Source organism: Paroedura picta, chromosome 6, assembly GCF_049243985.1.
Source record: "Paroedura picta isolate Pp20150507F chromosome 6, Ppicta_v3.0, whole genome shotgun sequence".
In the NCBI taxonomy this organism is placed as follows: Eukaryota; Metazoa; Chordata; class Lepidosauria; order Squamata; family Gekkonidae; genus Paroedura; species Paroedura picta.
In genome coordinates this window covers 13625539-13639724 of record NC_135374.1, presented here as the reverse complement: position 1 = coordinate 13639724, position 14186 = coordinate 13625539, and the positions used below count along the sequence as shown (strand labels likewise).

At 47.4% G+C, this 14186-nt stretch overlaps 1 protein-coding gene across 1 annotated transcript in view; it reads left to right on the top strand.

The window, feature by feature from the left end:
* Positions 1-14186, top strand: part of MAML2 (mastermind like transcriptional coactivator 2) — a 179320-nt gene that overhangs the window by 125685 nt on the left and 39449 nt on the right. The window contains exon 2 of the mRNA XM_077341486.1: positions 1144-2634. Within this exon, the coding sequence (XP_077197601.1) occupies positions 1144-2634 (1491 nt within the window). The remainder of the gene's footprint in view (positions 1-1143; positions 2635-14186) is intronic.

Here is a 14186-nt window from a genome sequence, read left to right as displayed (position 1 = left end):
TTATTCATGGCACAGGGTTTTAGGAGGTATAAATAGCACAAGGATTGTCGACATTAAGGTAGCGTAAAGGTGGTTGGAAATACACAGCGTGATACAATCAAAAGTGAGCACTTTTAATTTCTGCAGTAAATTCCCTTCCGTTTAGCTGTATGATGTCTTTTTGACAGGTACTAGTAGAATTGGATCTCTCTGCGTCCGTATATCATGGTCTGAAGGTGGGATGGTTGTTGCAAAGAAGGTGGGGAAAGTGTGTGTATCAAAGGTCTTCTATGGACAGTCGGGTTGTGCGTGTGTGATGTTAGTGGGGCTTTGAAAGGTAGGTTTGCACAGATGTGCCTATGTATAATGCATGTAATTTTATGGCTGTGTGGGTACATGACACTACAAATAAAAAACATGGGTTTTCAGATAATTGGGAAGCACAAGCACAATGTAAGAGACTTGTAGATGGATTGCCAGCATCTGGTACTCAACAAGAAAAATAATATTCCATTGTTGGGCACTATTAATATAAGATACTTTTGAGCCCATGAAACTGCTTTATCCTAAGTGAGTCTTAGGGTCAGAGCAGTCTGTTCTAATTTGCAGTGGCTCTCGAAGGTCTTAGGTTGAGGTCTTTCCCGTCACCTAGTACTTGATCCTTTTAGCATCAGATGCCGGGAATCAAATCTGATTTCTTCTATGAATTTATTTATCATATTTATAGACTGCCCCTATCGGGCCTGCTGTCTCGAGGTCGTTCACATCATGTAATAAATACAATACAATATACAGTACAATATACAACATCTTCAAATTAATGACCGTTAAAAACAACCAAGCATTTGGTGATTCCATTGGTTTTCTGTCGGGATAGACGGTGTGAGCTAGCTTGGTTGCAGTGGTGGAAGCCCTTCGTGTTGGCGTACCTAAATATCCGTAGTGGTCAGAAATGTGGGAATTGAGGTTAATAAGGGTTGTGGGCATGGCAGAAGAACCAATGTCCTGTTGCATTCATCATGGGATTTTATGGGTATTGTTGATTTATCATTTTGTTGTTAAGCGCCAGGAGTTCTAGAGAGTGGCGGTATACAAATCAAATAATAAATAAATAAATGGGGGTATTTTGAATGCCTTCTAACACTCCTTTTTTGCTCTTTTCAGCTTCAGGGTTCCTTGAAGAGGAAACTGGTGGTAAATCTTTCGCCAGCCGTCAACAAGAGATCCAATGGGATTGCTGATAGCACCTTCCTTGATATCAAGAGGGTCCGAGTGGGAGACAACAACCTTTCTGCGGCACAGAGTGGACACTGTGGTAACAACTGTCCCAACCAATCCCTGTTGGGAAGTTTGACAGTCAGACAAAGCTCTCAACGAAAAGTCAACAGCCCAACAGATAATGCCCATGCAAATGCAAATGGGATGTTTAACATGGCTCTCAAAGAAGTCAAGAAAGAACCAGGGGAAACGTTCTCTTGTAGCAAACATCTGGATGGTCAACCGTCACAGGGGAATGCTTTCCCTAACAGATATGGAGAAGACGCAGGAGAACAACTGATGGACCCAGAACTTCAGGAGCTCTTCAATGAACTGACTAATATTTCAGTGCCTCCCATGAGCGATCTTGAACTGGAGAATATGATCAATGCAACTATCAAGCAAGACGAGCCCTTTAATATTGACCTTGGACAGCAGGTCCAAAGAGCACCCCCAACCAGATCTTCTTCACTGCAGATGGACAAAATGGTGATCAAGCAAGAATATTCCCCAGTGATGAACCAAGGTTCTGTGGGATCACCCCAGATGAGGCCATCCTCTACGGGTCCAGCCTTCACGATGTCCAGCGCTGCCTTGTCTGCTTCGTCACCGATCCCTTCGGCACCCCAGACTCAAACTCCTCCATCTCAGATGTCCTCGGTCTCCAACCGACCCATGCCTAGCTGGCAAGAAGTTTCTCACGCCCAGCAACTGAAACAAATAGCCGCCAACCGGCAGCAGCATGCCTTGATTCAGCAGTGCCAGCAAAACCAGCCGTCCACCTGGCCCACGTTGCCATCCTCGGAACCTTCCCCTGGACCGTTTGTCCAGGAGAAGATGCCAAACTCTTCTTTCCATCAGCAGCAGTTCAGCTCGCAAAGTTCTGGAATGTCCGGAGTCCCGGTGAACGGGAATCAGTCGAAGGGGATGAACAGCTACGTCTACAGGACAAGCACCATGCCCCAGGGAAGCGCCATCAACATCGTAATGCAACGGAAGGCTCAGGAACTCAACCGAGGTTACATGAGCAACGCCCAGCTGCCGCTGGATGAGTCTCAGAACAACATAAAGCCTCTGTTCCACTTTAACTCCGAGCAAGCGAGCCAGCAGATGCCGTCCGTGTTGGGCGCCCAGAACAAGCCTACAATTCTGCACTATACGCAGCAAGCCGCCCAACCGCAGCAGCCTAACTCAGCGGCTGTGCAACCGCAGGGGCAGCAGCAGCAACCACTGCAGACGCCACAGCAGCAGCAGCCAGCCCAGACTCTCCAAAGCCAGCCTCTTCAAAGGCCTCCAAATGTACCCTTAGCTTTGCAGCAAAAGATAATGCTCCAGAAGATGTTGAAAAGTCAACCGGTTGCAGGGATGCAGTATTCTGTCCCAGCGCAGCATCAGCTGGTAAGGCTGTTTCCTAACATTGAATCTGTCAGTGAGGTGTTAAAATGCATCTGTTCTTCTGCATCAGGGATGGCCAAACTGGCTCTCCAGATGTCCATGAATGACAATTCCCATGAGCCAGGGGCTTGGTGTAGTGGTTAGGAATGCAGACTTCTAATCTGGCGAGCCGGGTTTGATTCTGCACTCCCCCACATGCAGCAAGCTGGGTGACCTTGGGCTCGCCAGAGCACTGATCAAGCTGTTCTGACTGAGCAGGAATATTAGCGCTCTCTCAGCCTCACAAGGTGTCTGTTGTGGGGAGAGGAAAGGGAAGGCGACTGTAAGCCGCTTTGAGACTCCTTCAGGTAGAGAAAAGCGGCATATAAGTCTCTTCTTCTTCTTCAGTAATATCAGGGCTCTCTCAGCCTCACCTCCCTCACAGGGTGTCTATTGTGGGGAGAAGAAAGGGAAGGTGACTGTAAGCCACTTTGAGACTCCTTCGGGTAGAGAAGATGTGGCATATAAGAACCAACTCTTCTTCTTCATGGGAATTGGCATTCACAGACAGCTGGAGAGCCAGAGTTTGGCCACCCCTGTCGTACATGGTGTGAGTTGTGAGATTTCATTCCACTAGCGACAGATGATCTCTGACGTGAGGCAGAAGGATGTTGGTCCACCCTCAGGAAGCTTCGTTAAGCTTGAGAAAGACTTCAAATTTTGCTTTATGGCGTGGTGTAATGTGGAAGGACATGGGCCACCAGCTACCTGTGGGTTTTTATCAGATGTTGATATTCTCCATGTCTTTTAAAAATTGAGATCAGGGCTGCATCCAGTGTTCTCCTGTATATCAATTTCCTACTGAAGAAGGGTCGATTATAAGCCATCCTTGTGGGTAGGGGGTGGGGGAATGCTTTTGCTGTGAGAATCTATTCTTTTACTTCATGTTCCCTGGCAGTAACTGCTGCTCGAAGGCCATTTTTGTCTGCTTTGGTCTTCTTTCACCATCCTGGATTACTCACATGTGGGCTTCCAGCCAATCAGGGATCATCGTGTTGTCATTGGGATGGCAACACAGTGTTATGCAGCCAAGTCGTTTTGGCCTAGGTGGTGATGTCACCACCTTCTATTGTGAAGGCACCACTGACAGAATTGGCCGACACGTTCTAACATGTACCAGCCAACATGTTCAAAGCAATTATCAAAAATTAAGGGAGTGGGGGTTGATGCTGTAGGAAACCTTCACAGGAAACAGGGAGTTCTTTTCGTCTCATCTCTGGCAAGGGATGTGGTGCGAGGAAGCTGATGCACTGTTAAATTTCTGATCACGTGGAGATGAGTTCAGCTCACTTCTCCCAATAGTGATTCTAGTCGGGCGCGCTGGATCGGTTCCAAGGGGTCAATCGGACACTGTTTGCTAAACCGATAAAAGCTTGAAGCTGATAAAGAACGGTGTGTGGCACTATCAGAACATCTCCCAGAATGTCCTGGCATGCTTCTGCTCTACAGGGCCGCTGGGAGCAGAGCCAACACCTGGCAACTCAGCCAGAGTCTCCAGAACCATCTTGGTCAGACTTTTCAACGAATGGTGATCGTTGTTGTCAAATGGATTCAAATGGGTAGCCATGTTGGTCTGAAGTAGCACAATAAAATCAGAGTCCTGTATCACCTTTAAGACCAACCAAGATTTATTCAGCGCATGAGCTTTCAAATGCAAGCACTCTTCCTTGCACTCGAAAGCTCATGCGCTGAATAAGTCTTGGTTAGTCTTAAAGGTGCTACTGTCAGATGATCACTCTCTAGGCTTGTTATTGGCCTGCTGCTAGCAGGAAAACTCTCACAGGCTCTCTTCTTCCTCTGCCAGCACTCTATGGAGTCAGGGGGGGAATGGGTGGGGCACAATGGCATCCATCACAGTGTCATTTCTGCAAGCAGGAAACTCAAGTATTGCTCCAGAGCTCTTTTCGGGTGAATTCTAGAGCGTCCCAGGAGGCTTCAGCGCTTCTGGTTAGGCAGCCAGGAGTGACATTATGGCATCAGTAGGCACCGTTTTGGTAAATCACGCTCCCGACAGTCTGCTGGGGAATTCCAGGCTTCGGCGGGCCGTCCTGTCAGGTACCTCCTGCTGTAGGTTTGTGCTGGTTGTTGGCATAGCTAAGCCAAGTGGTCCCTTGGCAACCAGGATGGTTAGGGGTTAAGAGCGGTGGACTCTGATCTGGAGAACCAGGCGTGATTCTTCATGTCTGCTCCACATTCTGGGTGACCTTGGGCCAGTCCCAGTTCTCTCAGAGATCTCGCAGCCCCATCTACCTCATAAGATGCCAGTTGGAGGGAGGGGAAGGGAAGGTGATGGTGAACCGTTCTGAATCACATGAAGACCTTGGGCCGGTCACAGTTCTGTCAGAACTCTCTCTGCCCCGCCTACTGGGCAAGGTATCTGTTGTATGGGGAGGAAGGGACGGCAAATGGAAACCACTTTGAGGTACATGAGGCTTTCTGGGTCACCTTGAGCAGGTCACAGTTCTTTCAGAGCTCTCTTAGCCCTTGCCTCACAAGATGTTTGTTGTGGGGAGGAGAAAAGAAGGTGATTATGAATCACTTTAAGACAAATGAAGGAGGGACCTCGGCCCAGTGGCAGTGACCTTTGATGAGTTTCAATTCTCTTATAGCTCTCTCAGCCGCACCCACTTCATAAGACGCTTGTTGTAGGAAGAGAGGAAGGCGATGGTGAACAGTTCTTTCAGAGCTCTCTTAGCCCCACCTACCTCACAAGGTGCCTGTTGTGGGGAGAGGAAGGGAAGGGGATTGTGAGCTGCTTCGAGACACATGAAGCCTGCTGGGTGACCTTGAGCCAGTCACAGTTCTCTCAGAGCTCTCTCAGCCCCACCTGCCTCACAAGGAACCTCTTATGGGGACAGAAAGGGGAGGTGATTGTCATCCACTTTGAGACGCCTTAAAGTAGGGGGAAAAGTGGAATATAAAAACCAACTCTCCTTCTTCGGCTCGTCTTCTTCAAGGACAGCCAGCTTGGCCGACTCCAAGGCCATTTGAACTTGCCGTGACTCATTTCGACCGCAGCCTTTCCCTCCGCAAGAACCGGCGTGCATCTGGTTTGGGAATGCAGCCGGTTCTTTCACAGATACTCAGACTCCTAATGTTACCCGAACGGCCTGCGAGGGAGACCCGCTGCACCCGCCCCATGGCTGCTATGGCAACCCGTGAAAGGGCCCCTGTGGGTGACTAACTGTGATAAAAAGCAAGCTGAACCTGACGGGAGAGGTCCCCGAAGACTTTGCCGAAGGCCTCGAAAACACGAAACGCCGTTTTGTTTTTGTTGGGTTTTAGAAAACCCTCTTTGTTGTTTCGTTATAAACGGTTTGCACTGAGGTCTTTCTTTCTTTCTCCCTCCCGACAGACGGTGACACTTCACAAAAGACCCGCTTGGTGATTTATTATCTGTTTGGAAGATGCTCGCCTGAGTTTTGTTAACTGGTGAAATTACGTCAAAGTCACCAGATGAAAGTTATTTCCCCCCCCCCTCGCGAAAGGCAAAAAAGCACGGTATCCTTGTAGCATCTCCTCCACGGAGCACTTTAAAACAGGCTTATTCTGAGGCTAACCTGGTTATGTTCCACTTATTTAAAGGGATAACCCTTATTTCAGAGTAGACAGGACATCTGGCGTAGCCCTGATTGCCAAGCCGTAGTTTATTCTCTCTCTGGAATTCTTTGCCCATTATGTTTTTTTCACCTAACCTTCTAGACCAGGGGTAGTCAAACTGCGGCCCTCCAGATGTCCATGGACTACAATTCCCAGGAGCCCCTGCCAGCGAATGCTGGCAGGGGCCCCTGGGAATTGTAGTCCATGGACATCTGGAGGGCCGCAGTTTGACTACCCCTGTTCTAGACAATGTTCCCTTAAACTTTTATTCAATTTCTCCAGCAGTCTGTCAGCCAGTAAGGAGACACAATGGGGACTTTTATAACCGTTCAGAAATTTTGGAAGCAGTGCAAAGAATATATTTGAGAAAAAAATAAAATAAAAAGAGCAGCAATAACTTGCTTAAAACGGTATTCGCTCTTTCTGTGGGGCCTCCATCGCGGCTGCAAAGAAAGTTACCAGGAGACCCGAGGAGAATTTTGGCTGGGTAGGAAATACGGAACAATAATGGTGTACTCTTTGAGCAGAAAGGCAGGTCAGATATCTTGGGAGACATAAATAACGTCCTGCATTCTAATATTCCGTAATCTACCACACCAGCAAGATGTTGGGCAGAAGATCCCGTATTTAGGTATGGTACAGACTCATGTATAGAATATTGAACTTGAGGGTTATTATTTAATCATTTGTATGAGCGCTCTGCCAGTACATGTGTCAGATCCTGCCCACAATTTCCTTGGACGGAAGCACAACTTCCCCCCTTCCCACTCCACCCCCAAATACTGATCCAGGGATTCAAGACCACCAGGAATCACTTGGATGAGAGATTAAAGGTCTGCTGAGGAAGAATTTTTTTTCTTTAAAGAGGAAAACTCTGAAATTTTAGGTGGGCTCCAAATCTACATATGAACAACTGCTGATACAGATTCAGGCTGGTTCAAGCAGGACAGGAGAAGGCCTGAACCAAATGAAACCACCTGCTTTTGCTAAATAATACCATGGTGAGGAGGGGGCGTCATGCAGAGTCAATTGTGAGAAGGGTTTGGTGTGGCTGGTCTAACCAGGTCTGAGGAGTCAGACAGTGTAGAACTAATGTGCAGAATTATGGAATGCAATTGTGCCTACTAGTTTCCCAAGTCTTGGTGTAGTGGTTAGGAGTGCGGACTTCTTATCTGGCGAGCCAGGTGTGATTCCGTGCTCCCCCACACGCAGCCAGCTGGGTGACCTTGGGCTCGCCACAGCACTGATAAAGCTGTTCTGACTGAGCAAGGATATCTCTTCTTCAGTGATATCAGGGCTCTCTCAGCCTCACTTTCCTCACAGGGTGTCTGTTGTGGGGAGAGGAAAAGGAAAGTGATTGTAAGCCGCTTTGAGACTCCTTCAGGTAGAGAAAAGTGGCATATAAGAACCAACTCTTCTTCCTAGCCTGGTTGAGGCCAGACGTACTTCCTTGGTTCAAGGGACTGTTGGCCAGTCAGAATTGGCCGCACACGGTGCTCTTGGGGGGGGGGGGGGCATAGACAGTAAGTTTGTCCCACAAGTGCACCTATCCCACACCATGAATGACCTTAAAAGTAATTACCAGAACTTTAAACCTGATCTGGAATTCAACTGGGAGCCAGTGCAGCTGCTGGAGCACAGTCCAGATACGGACTCTCAAAGGTGTTCCTGTGAAGACCCTGCCCGCTGCATTCTGGACCAGTTTTAGTTTCCGGAGCTGGGATAGAGTGAGTTAGAGCAAGATAGAGCGTAGAGCGAATTACAGACATTCATTCTAGAGGTGACCATTGCATGGATCACTGTGGCTAGATGCTCCAGGACCACAGTTCATTGTAACCGTTGAACAGTTTAGACAGAAGCTTTGTTTAACAGGATACTTTTAAAAAATGAAGGCAATGTTTAAAATGTTTTCTGACATGCACAGCTTACCTCCAGTCATGCAGTGTTTGTGCTGTGGTGGCAGCTGCTGCCAAATAACTTTTGAAAAACCTGCACAACCCATCCTCAGTGGTGAGTCAGAAGTCCTGCTGGACAAACGCCCCACTTATCCCACCCCACTTTCTAAAAACGCCTGGCAGACTCCAGAAAAGCTATCAGCAGGTGCCGTGGGCACCGCGTTTGGGACAGCTCTGCAAATGCATGTTTCCCCAAACTTACTTTGCTATCTGTCTTTCTGACTTTCCATTTCCCGCCTCTACCAAAGAATCAGCTCAGAAAGAGGGAAACTCATTTGCAGAAGCTTGAGGCGTAGAAAATTATTTCTCTGCCCCTTAATGTCTTTAGCAAACACAGTAAGCAATGGATCTTCCTAACAACCGTGGCTGGACTCTTGTCGATTCCATCTTTCTGTTCGTTTCGTTTTAAAAAGTGAATCATGAGCTCACTCGGGTCATGGAAAAACAGTTGTAGCTCTCTAGTATCACATTGGTAGGCTGAGTGCCGTCATTGTCTTTAGCCAGAGCTGATAACGCTCTGATTTTTTCTGGCTCCCTAGTCTCCAGAAAACACTTGGAGACATGGCTTTATCAGCTAGTGCTCGCTAAACGAAAGCAAAAGGCTTATTTCTCTGCCTTTCACAGGCACGTTGTGTCAATTGGGGGGGAGAAAGGTTTACAATAGGATTTGCTAGGTCCATGCTTTCAGTCTTTAGGGACCAAAAGCAGACGTGAAGGAGACCTGCTTGGTTTCTTGGAAGACAGGGAACCAAACAGTATATTTTGTATGCTTTTTGTCCCACTTCTTTCTCTTTTTTTGGAGGCGAAGGCGGATGACCTCCAGAGAAAGGTTGCTATCAAATGTCTGTGTACAAGATGTGTAGTGTCAGCACAAATAGTAGAGTGTTGTTTTTTTGCAAACCCTTGTTGACAAGGACCTATCATACACATAGAGCAGGGGTAGTCAAACTGCGGCCCTCCAGATGTCCATGGACTACAATTCCCAGAAGCCCCTGCCAGCAAATGCTGGCAGGGGCTTCTGGGAATTGTAGTCCATGGACATCTGGAGGGCCGCAGTTTGACTACCCCTGACATAGAGCTTGCTCCAGAGGATCCTAACAGTCAAGCCTTTAAGCTTGACTTTAAGCTTGACTTCTGTGCCTGTCATACACACCACTCTTTTTTCTCTGATTTATTTATTCTGCTGCTACAAGCAAAAATGTAGTTTTTCTTATTTGGGGTAGGAACATCCCTTGTGACATGTGGGGGGGGGGGGGGTGTCCAAAGGCTTGTGTTTTGTTTATAATTATGCAATTGTCTTATTGCAGCTGCATAGTAGTCCCAAGCAAGCACCTTCCATTTAAATCCTGGTGGTCCAGTTCCTTGAACAAAATCAGAGTCCAGTAGCACCTTTAGGACCAACAAAGATTTATTCACGCCTTGAATAAATCTTTGTTGGTCTTAAAGGTGCTACTGGACTCTGGTTTTATTGTGCTACTTCAGACCGACACGGCTACCCATTTGAATCAGTTCCTTGAATGAAAAGGAATGCTGGCACAGTTTTCTTTTTTTTTAATCCTGAAACTGATCAAACTTTTTTTAAAAAATTGACTAAATCAGCTGCAAAGCTGCCTTTTTGTATTGCCCAGCTCTAGTGGATTCTCTGTTGTGTTATTGGCAGCTGTTAAAAAAGCTGAAGAGTCTCCACCCTCCTCCACCCCCCTTTTTCATTGCTCATCTGCTCTCTTCTTCTTCTTCTCCCCTTTCAGAGCTTGCAAAGTGGCTTCTTGAAGAGCTGCCAAAGGAGCACATATTTTTCCCAGCAAACCAAAACAAGCGATAGTCCCAGACCATTGCTAGACTCATGTAGTTGTTGTTAGGTGCGAAGTTGTGTCCGACCCATCGCGACCCCATGGACAATGATCCTCCAGGCCTTCCTGTCCTCTACCGTTCCCCGGAGTCCATTTAAGCTCGTACCGACTGCTTCAGTGACTCCATCCAGCCACCTCATTCTCTGTCGTCCCCTTCTTCTTTTGCCCTCAATCGCTCCCAGCATTAGGCTCTTCTCCAGGGAGTCCTTCCTTCTCATGAGGCGGCCAAAGTATCTGAGTTTCATCTTCAGGATCTGGCCTTCTAAGGACTCATGAGGACTGGACAAAAAATAAAAATGTAAAACAACAAGGGTAAACAAGATGGCGCTTGTGTGGCAATGAAGGGGGTTTGTGTTGGAGAATCAGCCTTAGATATAAACAAAACGGCACTTGGCTGCTGCTGTAGTCAGACTCAAAAGATGTTTTGCCGGTTTCACAATTCTTTTTTACTGCATTTCTTTGTGTTCCCTTTCGTGCAAGGGTCTGAACCACGAGGACTTTTATGGAAGGTGTCAGCCTACTGTGTAAACACCATAATGGGTAATGGTTTTGTCAGATGCACTTTTAAAAACTTAACTGCATATACACACCAACTCAGGAGTGGTGGCTGCCACGCTTGCTGAAGGGCTTATCAGTGGTACAAAATCTGATGCTGGTCTTGATCCCCCCCCTCCTCCCCACCCTTCCATTAAAATCCTCGTTGTTCAGTCCCTTGCAAGAAAGGGAACACAAAGAAATACAGTCAAAACACATTAAGTAGCCCTTGGCTTTGCTCACTGCTGGGCTCGAGAGCCAGTTTGGTGTAGTGGTTAGGAGTGCGGACTTCTAATCTGGCATGCCGGGTTCAATTCTGCACTCCCCCACATGCAGCCAACTGGGTGATTTTGGACTCACCACGGCACTGATAAAACTGTTCTGACTGAGCAGTGATATCAAGGCTCTCTCAGCCTCACCCACTTCACAGGGTGTCTGTTGTGGGGAGAGGAATGGGAAGGCAACTGAATGTAAGCCACTTTGAGCCGCCTTCGGGTAGGGGAAAGTGGCATATAAGAACCAACTCCTCCTTCTTCTTCTTCTTCTTCGATCGGTGGCATACAACCTGATGCCGGTCTTGACCTCTTTCCGCTTTCCACCCTTTCAGAGCTTGAGAAGAGGTTTCTCAGAGAGCTGAAGCATACTTAGCCAAAGAATTGCAGGACAACACTATCTCTTGCAAAACTTTTAAAGCTTTTCCTGTCAACACTTTCCCCCTAGCAATCCTAGTGTAACGATAAACTCATATCAATAGACTCATTCCGCTTGCTAAACAGCAAACATTTGCATGATGGAAAAAAGTAAGCAATAGTGGAGCTTGAATACCAATGAAGAGGCAAGGATGGCAGAAGGTGCAGAGTTGGAGGATTGACTTCTGTGTGGGTGGTAGAGTGGCCTCCAAGGGACAGAAAAGGGCAGAGAACCAAAGGAATATGTATGCTTTTGAACTACCTTTGGCTTGGAAGCGTAGCAAGGGAAAAACCAACACAAAATCACTCTTAGAAAACATAGGGAAACAGTGACCAGAAAGCAAACTGAGTGCTAAAGGGAGAAAAATCAATGGAGAACGAAAAAGAAAACACAACAGACATGCATGGTGAAAGCAAAGGAAAACACTCATGCATAATAGGCCACTGTGTGAAAAACTCATCAATCTCCTCAAAACTGAAAACATCCCTCAATAATCCTACCAGCGGAGCTTCTAAACCTGCTATAGATTTCTCTTTAGAAAATAGAATTGAGTTCATTCAGCCTTTCTCGCTGAGGGTGGGGGAAATGTGATCGTAGAGTATAGGTCAGCCCGTGAACAATGATATGGGACTGAGAATACAAAATTAAATCACAGTGTGACCTGCAAACAGCCCAAGTCAACATAGTGCAGAATGTAGCGTTTCAGAGGTAGAAAAGCAGCACAGAAATCTTATATACAAGGCAACACGGTGCTCACTCAGGCTGCCAGCTTCCAAGCAGTACTTGGTGATCTGGAATTACAATTGATCTCCATACTAAAAAGATCAGTTTTCCTGGAGAAAAGGGCTGCTTTGGAGGGTGGATTCTATGGCATTTCATCCCACAAAGTAGGGATGGCATCTTCCAGGAGAGACCGGGGATCCCAGTTCATCTCCAGACTAGAGAGATCAGTCCACCTGGAGAAAATAGATGCTTTAGAGCAGTGGTTCTCAACGTACCTGATGGCGCAACCCCCTTTGGGTTGCCGTGGCTGCCACCGTGGCATCATGGTGGCAGTGGGAACCCAAAGGGGGTCGAGGGTTGCACGCTCCGACACGCTGATGATCACAGAAACAGTGCGCAACCCTTGTGCCATTAGGAAGGCAGCAGCGGGGGCAGCAGCCACTCCTGGGGAAAAATCGATTGATCCCCCTAGGGGTCATGACCCCCAGGTTGAGAGCCATTGTTTTAGAGGGTGGATTCTGTGGCATTGTTCCTCACTGAGGTCCCTGTCCTCCCCAAACTCCACCCCATCACTAACCTGGATCTGGCCAATGGTGGTGGTGGGGGACTTGGCAACCCTACCTTGAGGTCTACCCTCCTATTTCCCTCCCTGCCAAGGGTGGCGATGGGAAGCAATGACATGCAATGCTGAGATGTCACAATACTCTAGGAACTGGCAGATTTCTGTGATCAAAACATCCATAGAGAGGACTGAATTCCTAGTCCTCACTGAACGTGGCGTCATGATGTTACATGTAGACACACAAAGTTTCTCTCCATCTATATAAGACTCCCACTGGTTGCCAGCCTTAGTAGGGTTGCCGTTATGGGAAATACTTAGAGATGTTGGGGGTGCAGCCTGAGGAGGGTGGGGTTTGGGGAACAGAGGGACTTCAGCGGGGTAGAATGCCACACAACCCACCTCCCAAAGTGGCCATTTTTTCCAGGTGAACTGTTCTCTGTTATATTGCAAAAATGGGAAATCTCCAGCCACCATCTGGAGGTTGGCAACCGTGATTGCTGTGCAGTGCCTGACAGCCAGCAGAAGAGTTGCAGAGGAGAAGCATCCAGAAGAAAAGTTAAAAGGAAGAAGAAGGCTTCCTCAGCTGCCAGAAAGTTCTTACCACAGAGTTCCTGGCGATTCCTAGAACCAGAAATTCTATGGTGAGCTCTACAATAAAACCAGAATTTCTTACTGGAGAGTGTCTGGTGATCCCTAGATCTACCCTTTGTCACTTGCAGGATGATTCCCCCCAGGATGATCATGTTCCCCTTCTCCCAAAATGAGGACCATCCGTGGGCTACAGCCATAAGCAGGCAAATGGGAGCCTTAAGTATTACAGTGGGGTCATTGTATTTGGAAAGCTGTGCTCAGAATGCAAAGCTAATGATTCATGTCCAGGGCTGTGTTTTGAGTGGGCGGGGGCTCTGTTTACAGCAAAGAGCAACAGGAGATCTGTCAGTATGCTAACTGGAGAACTTGGCCCCCAAAAACTGGTATATGAAGCAATGAATCCGAACAATATCTTGGCCCTTCAAATTAATCATTCATGGCAAAGAGGATGGCAGGTTTTTTGTTTCGGAAATGGGAGCTCCCAAATATCCTGTCGGCATCAGGGAGGGGGTTGCATTCTTTAGAGCTCGGTTTATATATTTGGGACGTTAAACAAAATCCCTAGCCAGTTTGGTGTAGTGGTTAGGAGTGCGGACTTGTAATCTGGCATACCAGGTTCGATTCTGCCCTCCCCCACTTGCAGCCAGCTGGGTGACCTTGTCCTCGCCATGGCACTGAGAAAACTGTTCTGGCCGGGCAGTGATATCAGGGCTCTCTCAGCCTCACCCACCTCACAGGGTGTCTGTTGTGGGGAGAGGAATGGGAAGGCAACTGGAAGCCGCTTTGAGCCTCCTTCGGTTAGAGAAAAGCAGCATATAAGAACCAACTCTTCTTCTTCTCTTCTTCTATCCGACCTCTTCTGAACTGAGAACTGCTGCTAATGGTGACATTTCTCTCGAATCCTTCAATACTACCCCACAGTTATGCCCTTAACAAAATCATGGTCCAAGCAATGTCGGTTGCTACTGCTTTTGGTAAACCAACCATTGCTTTGATGAATTACAATAATAG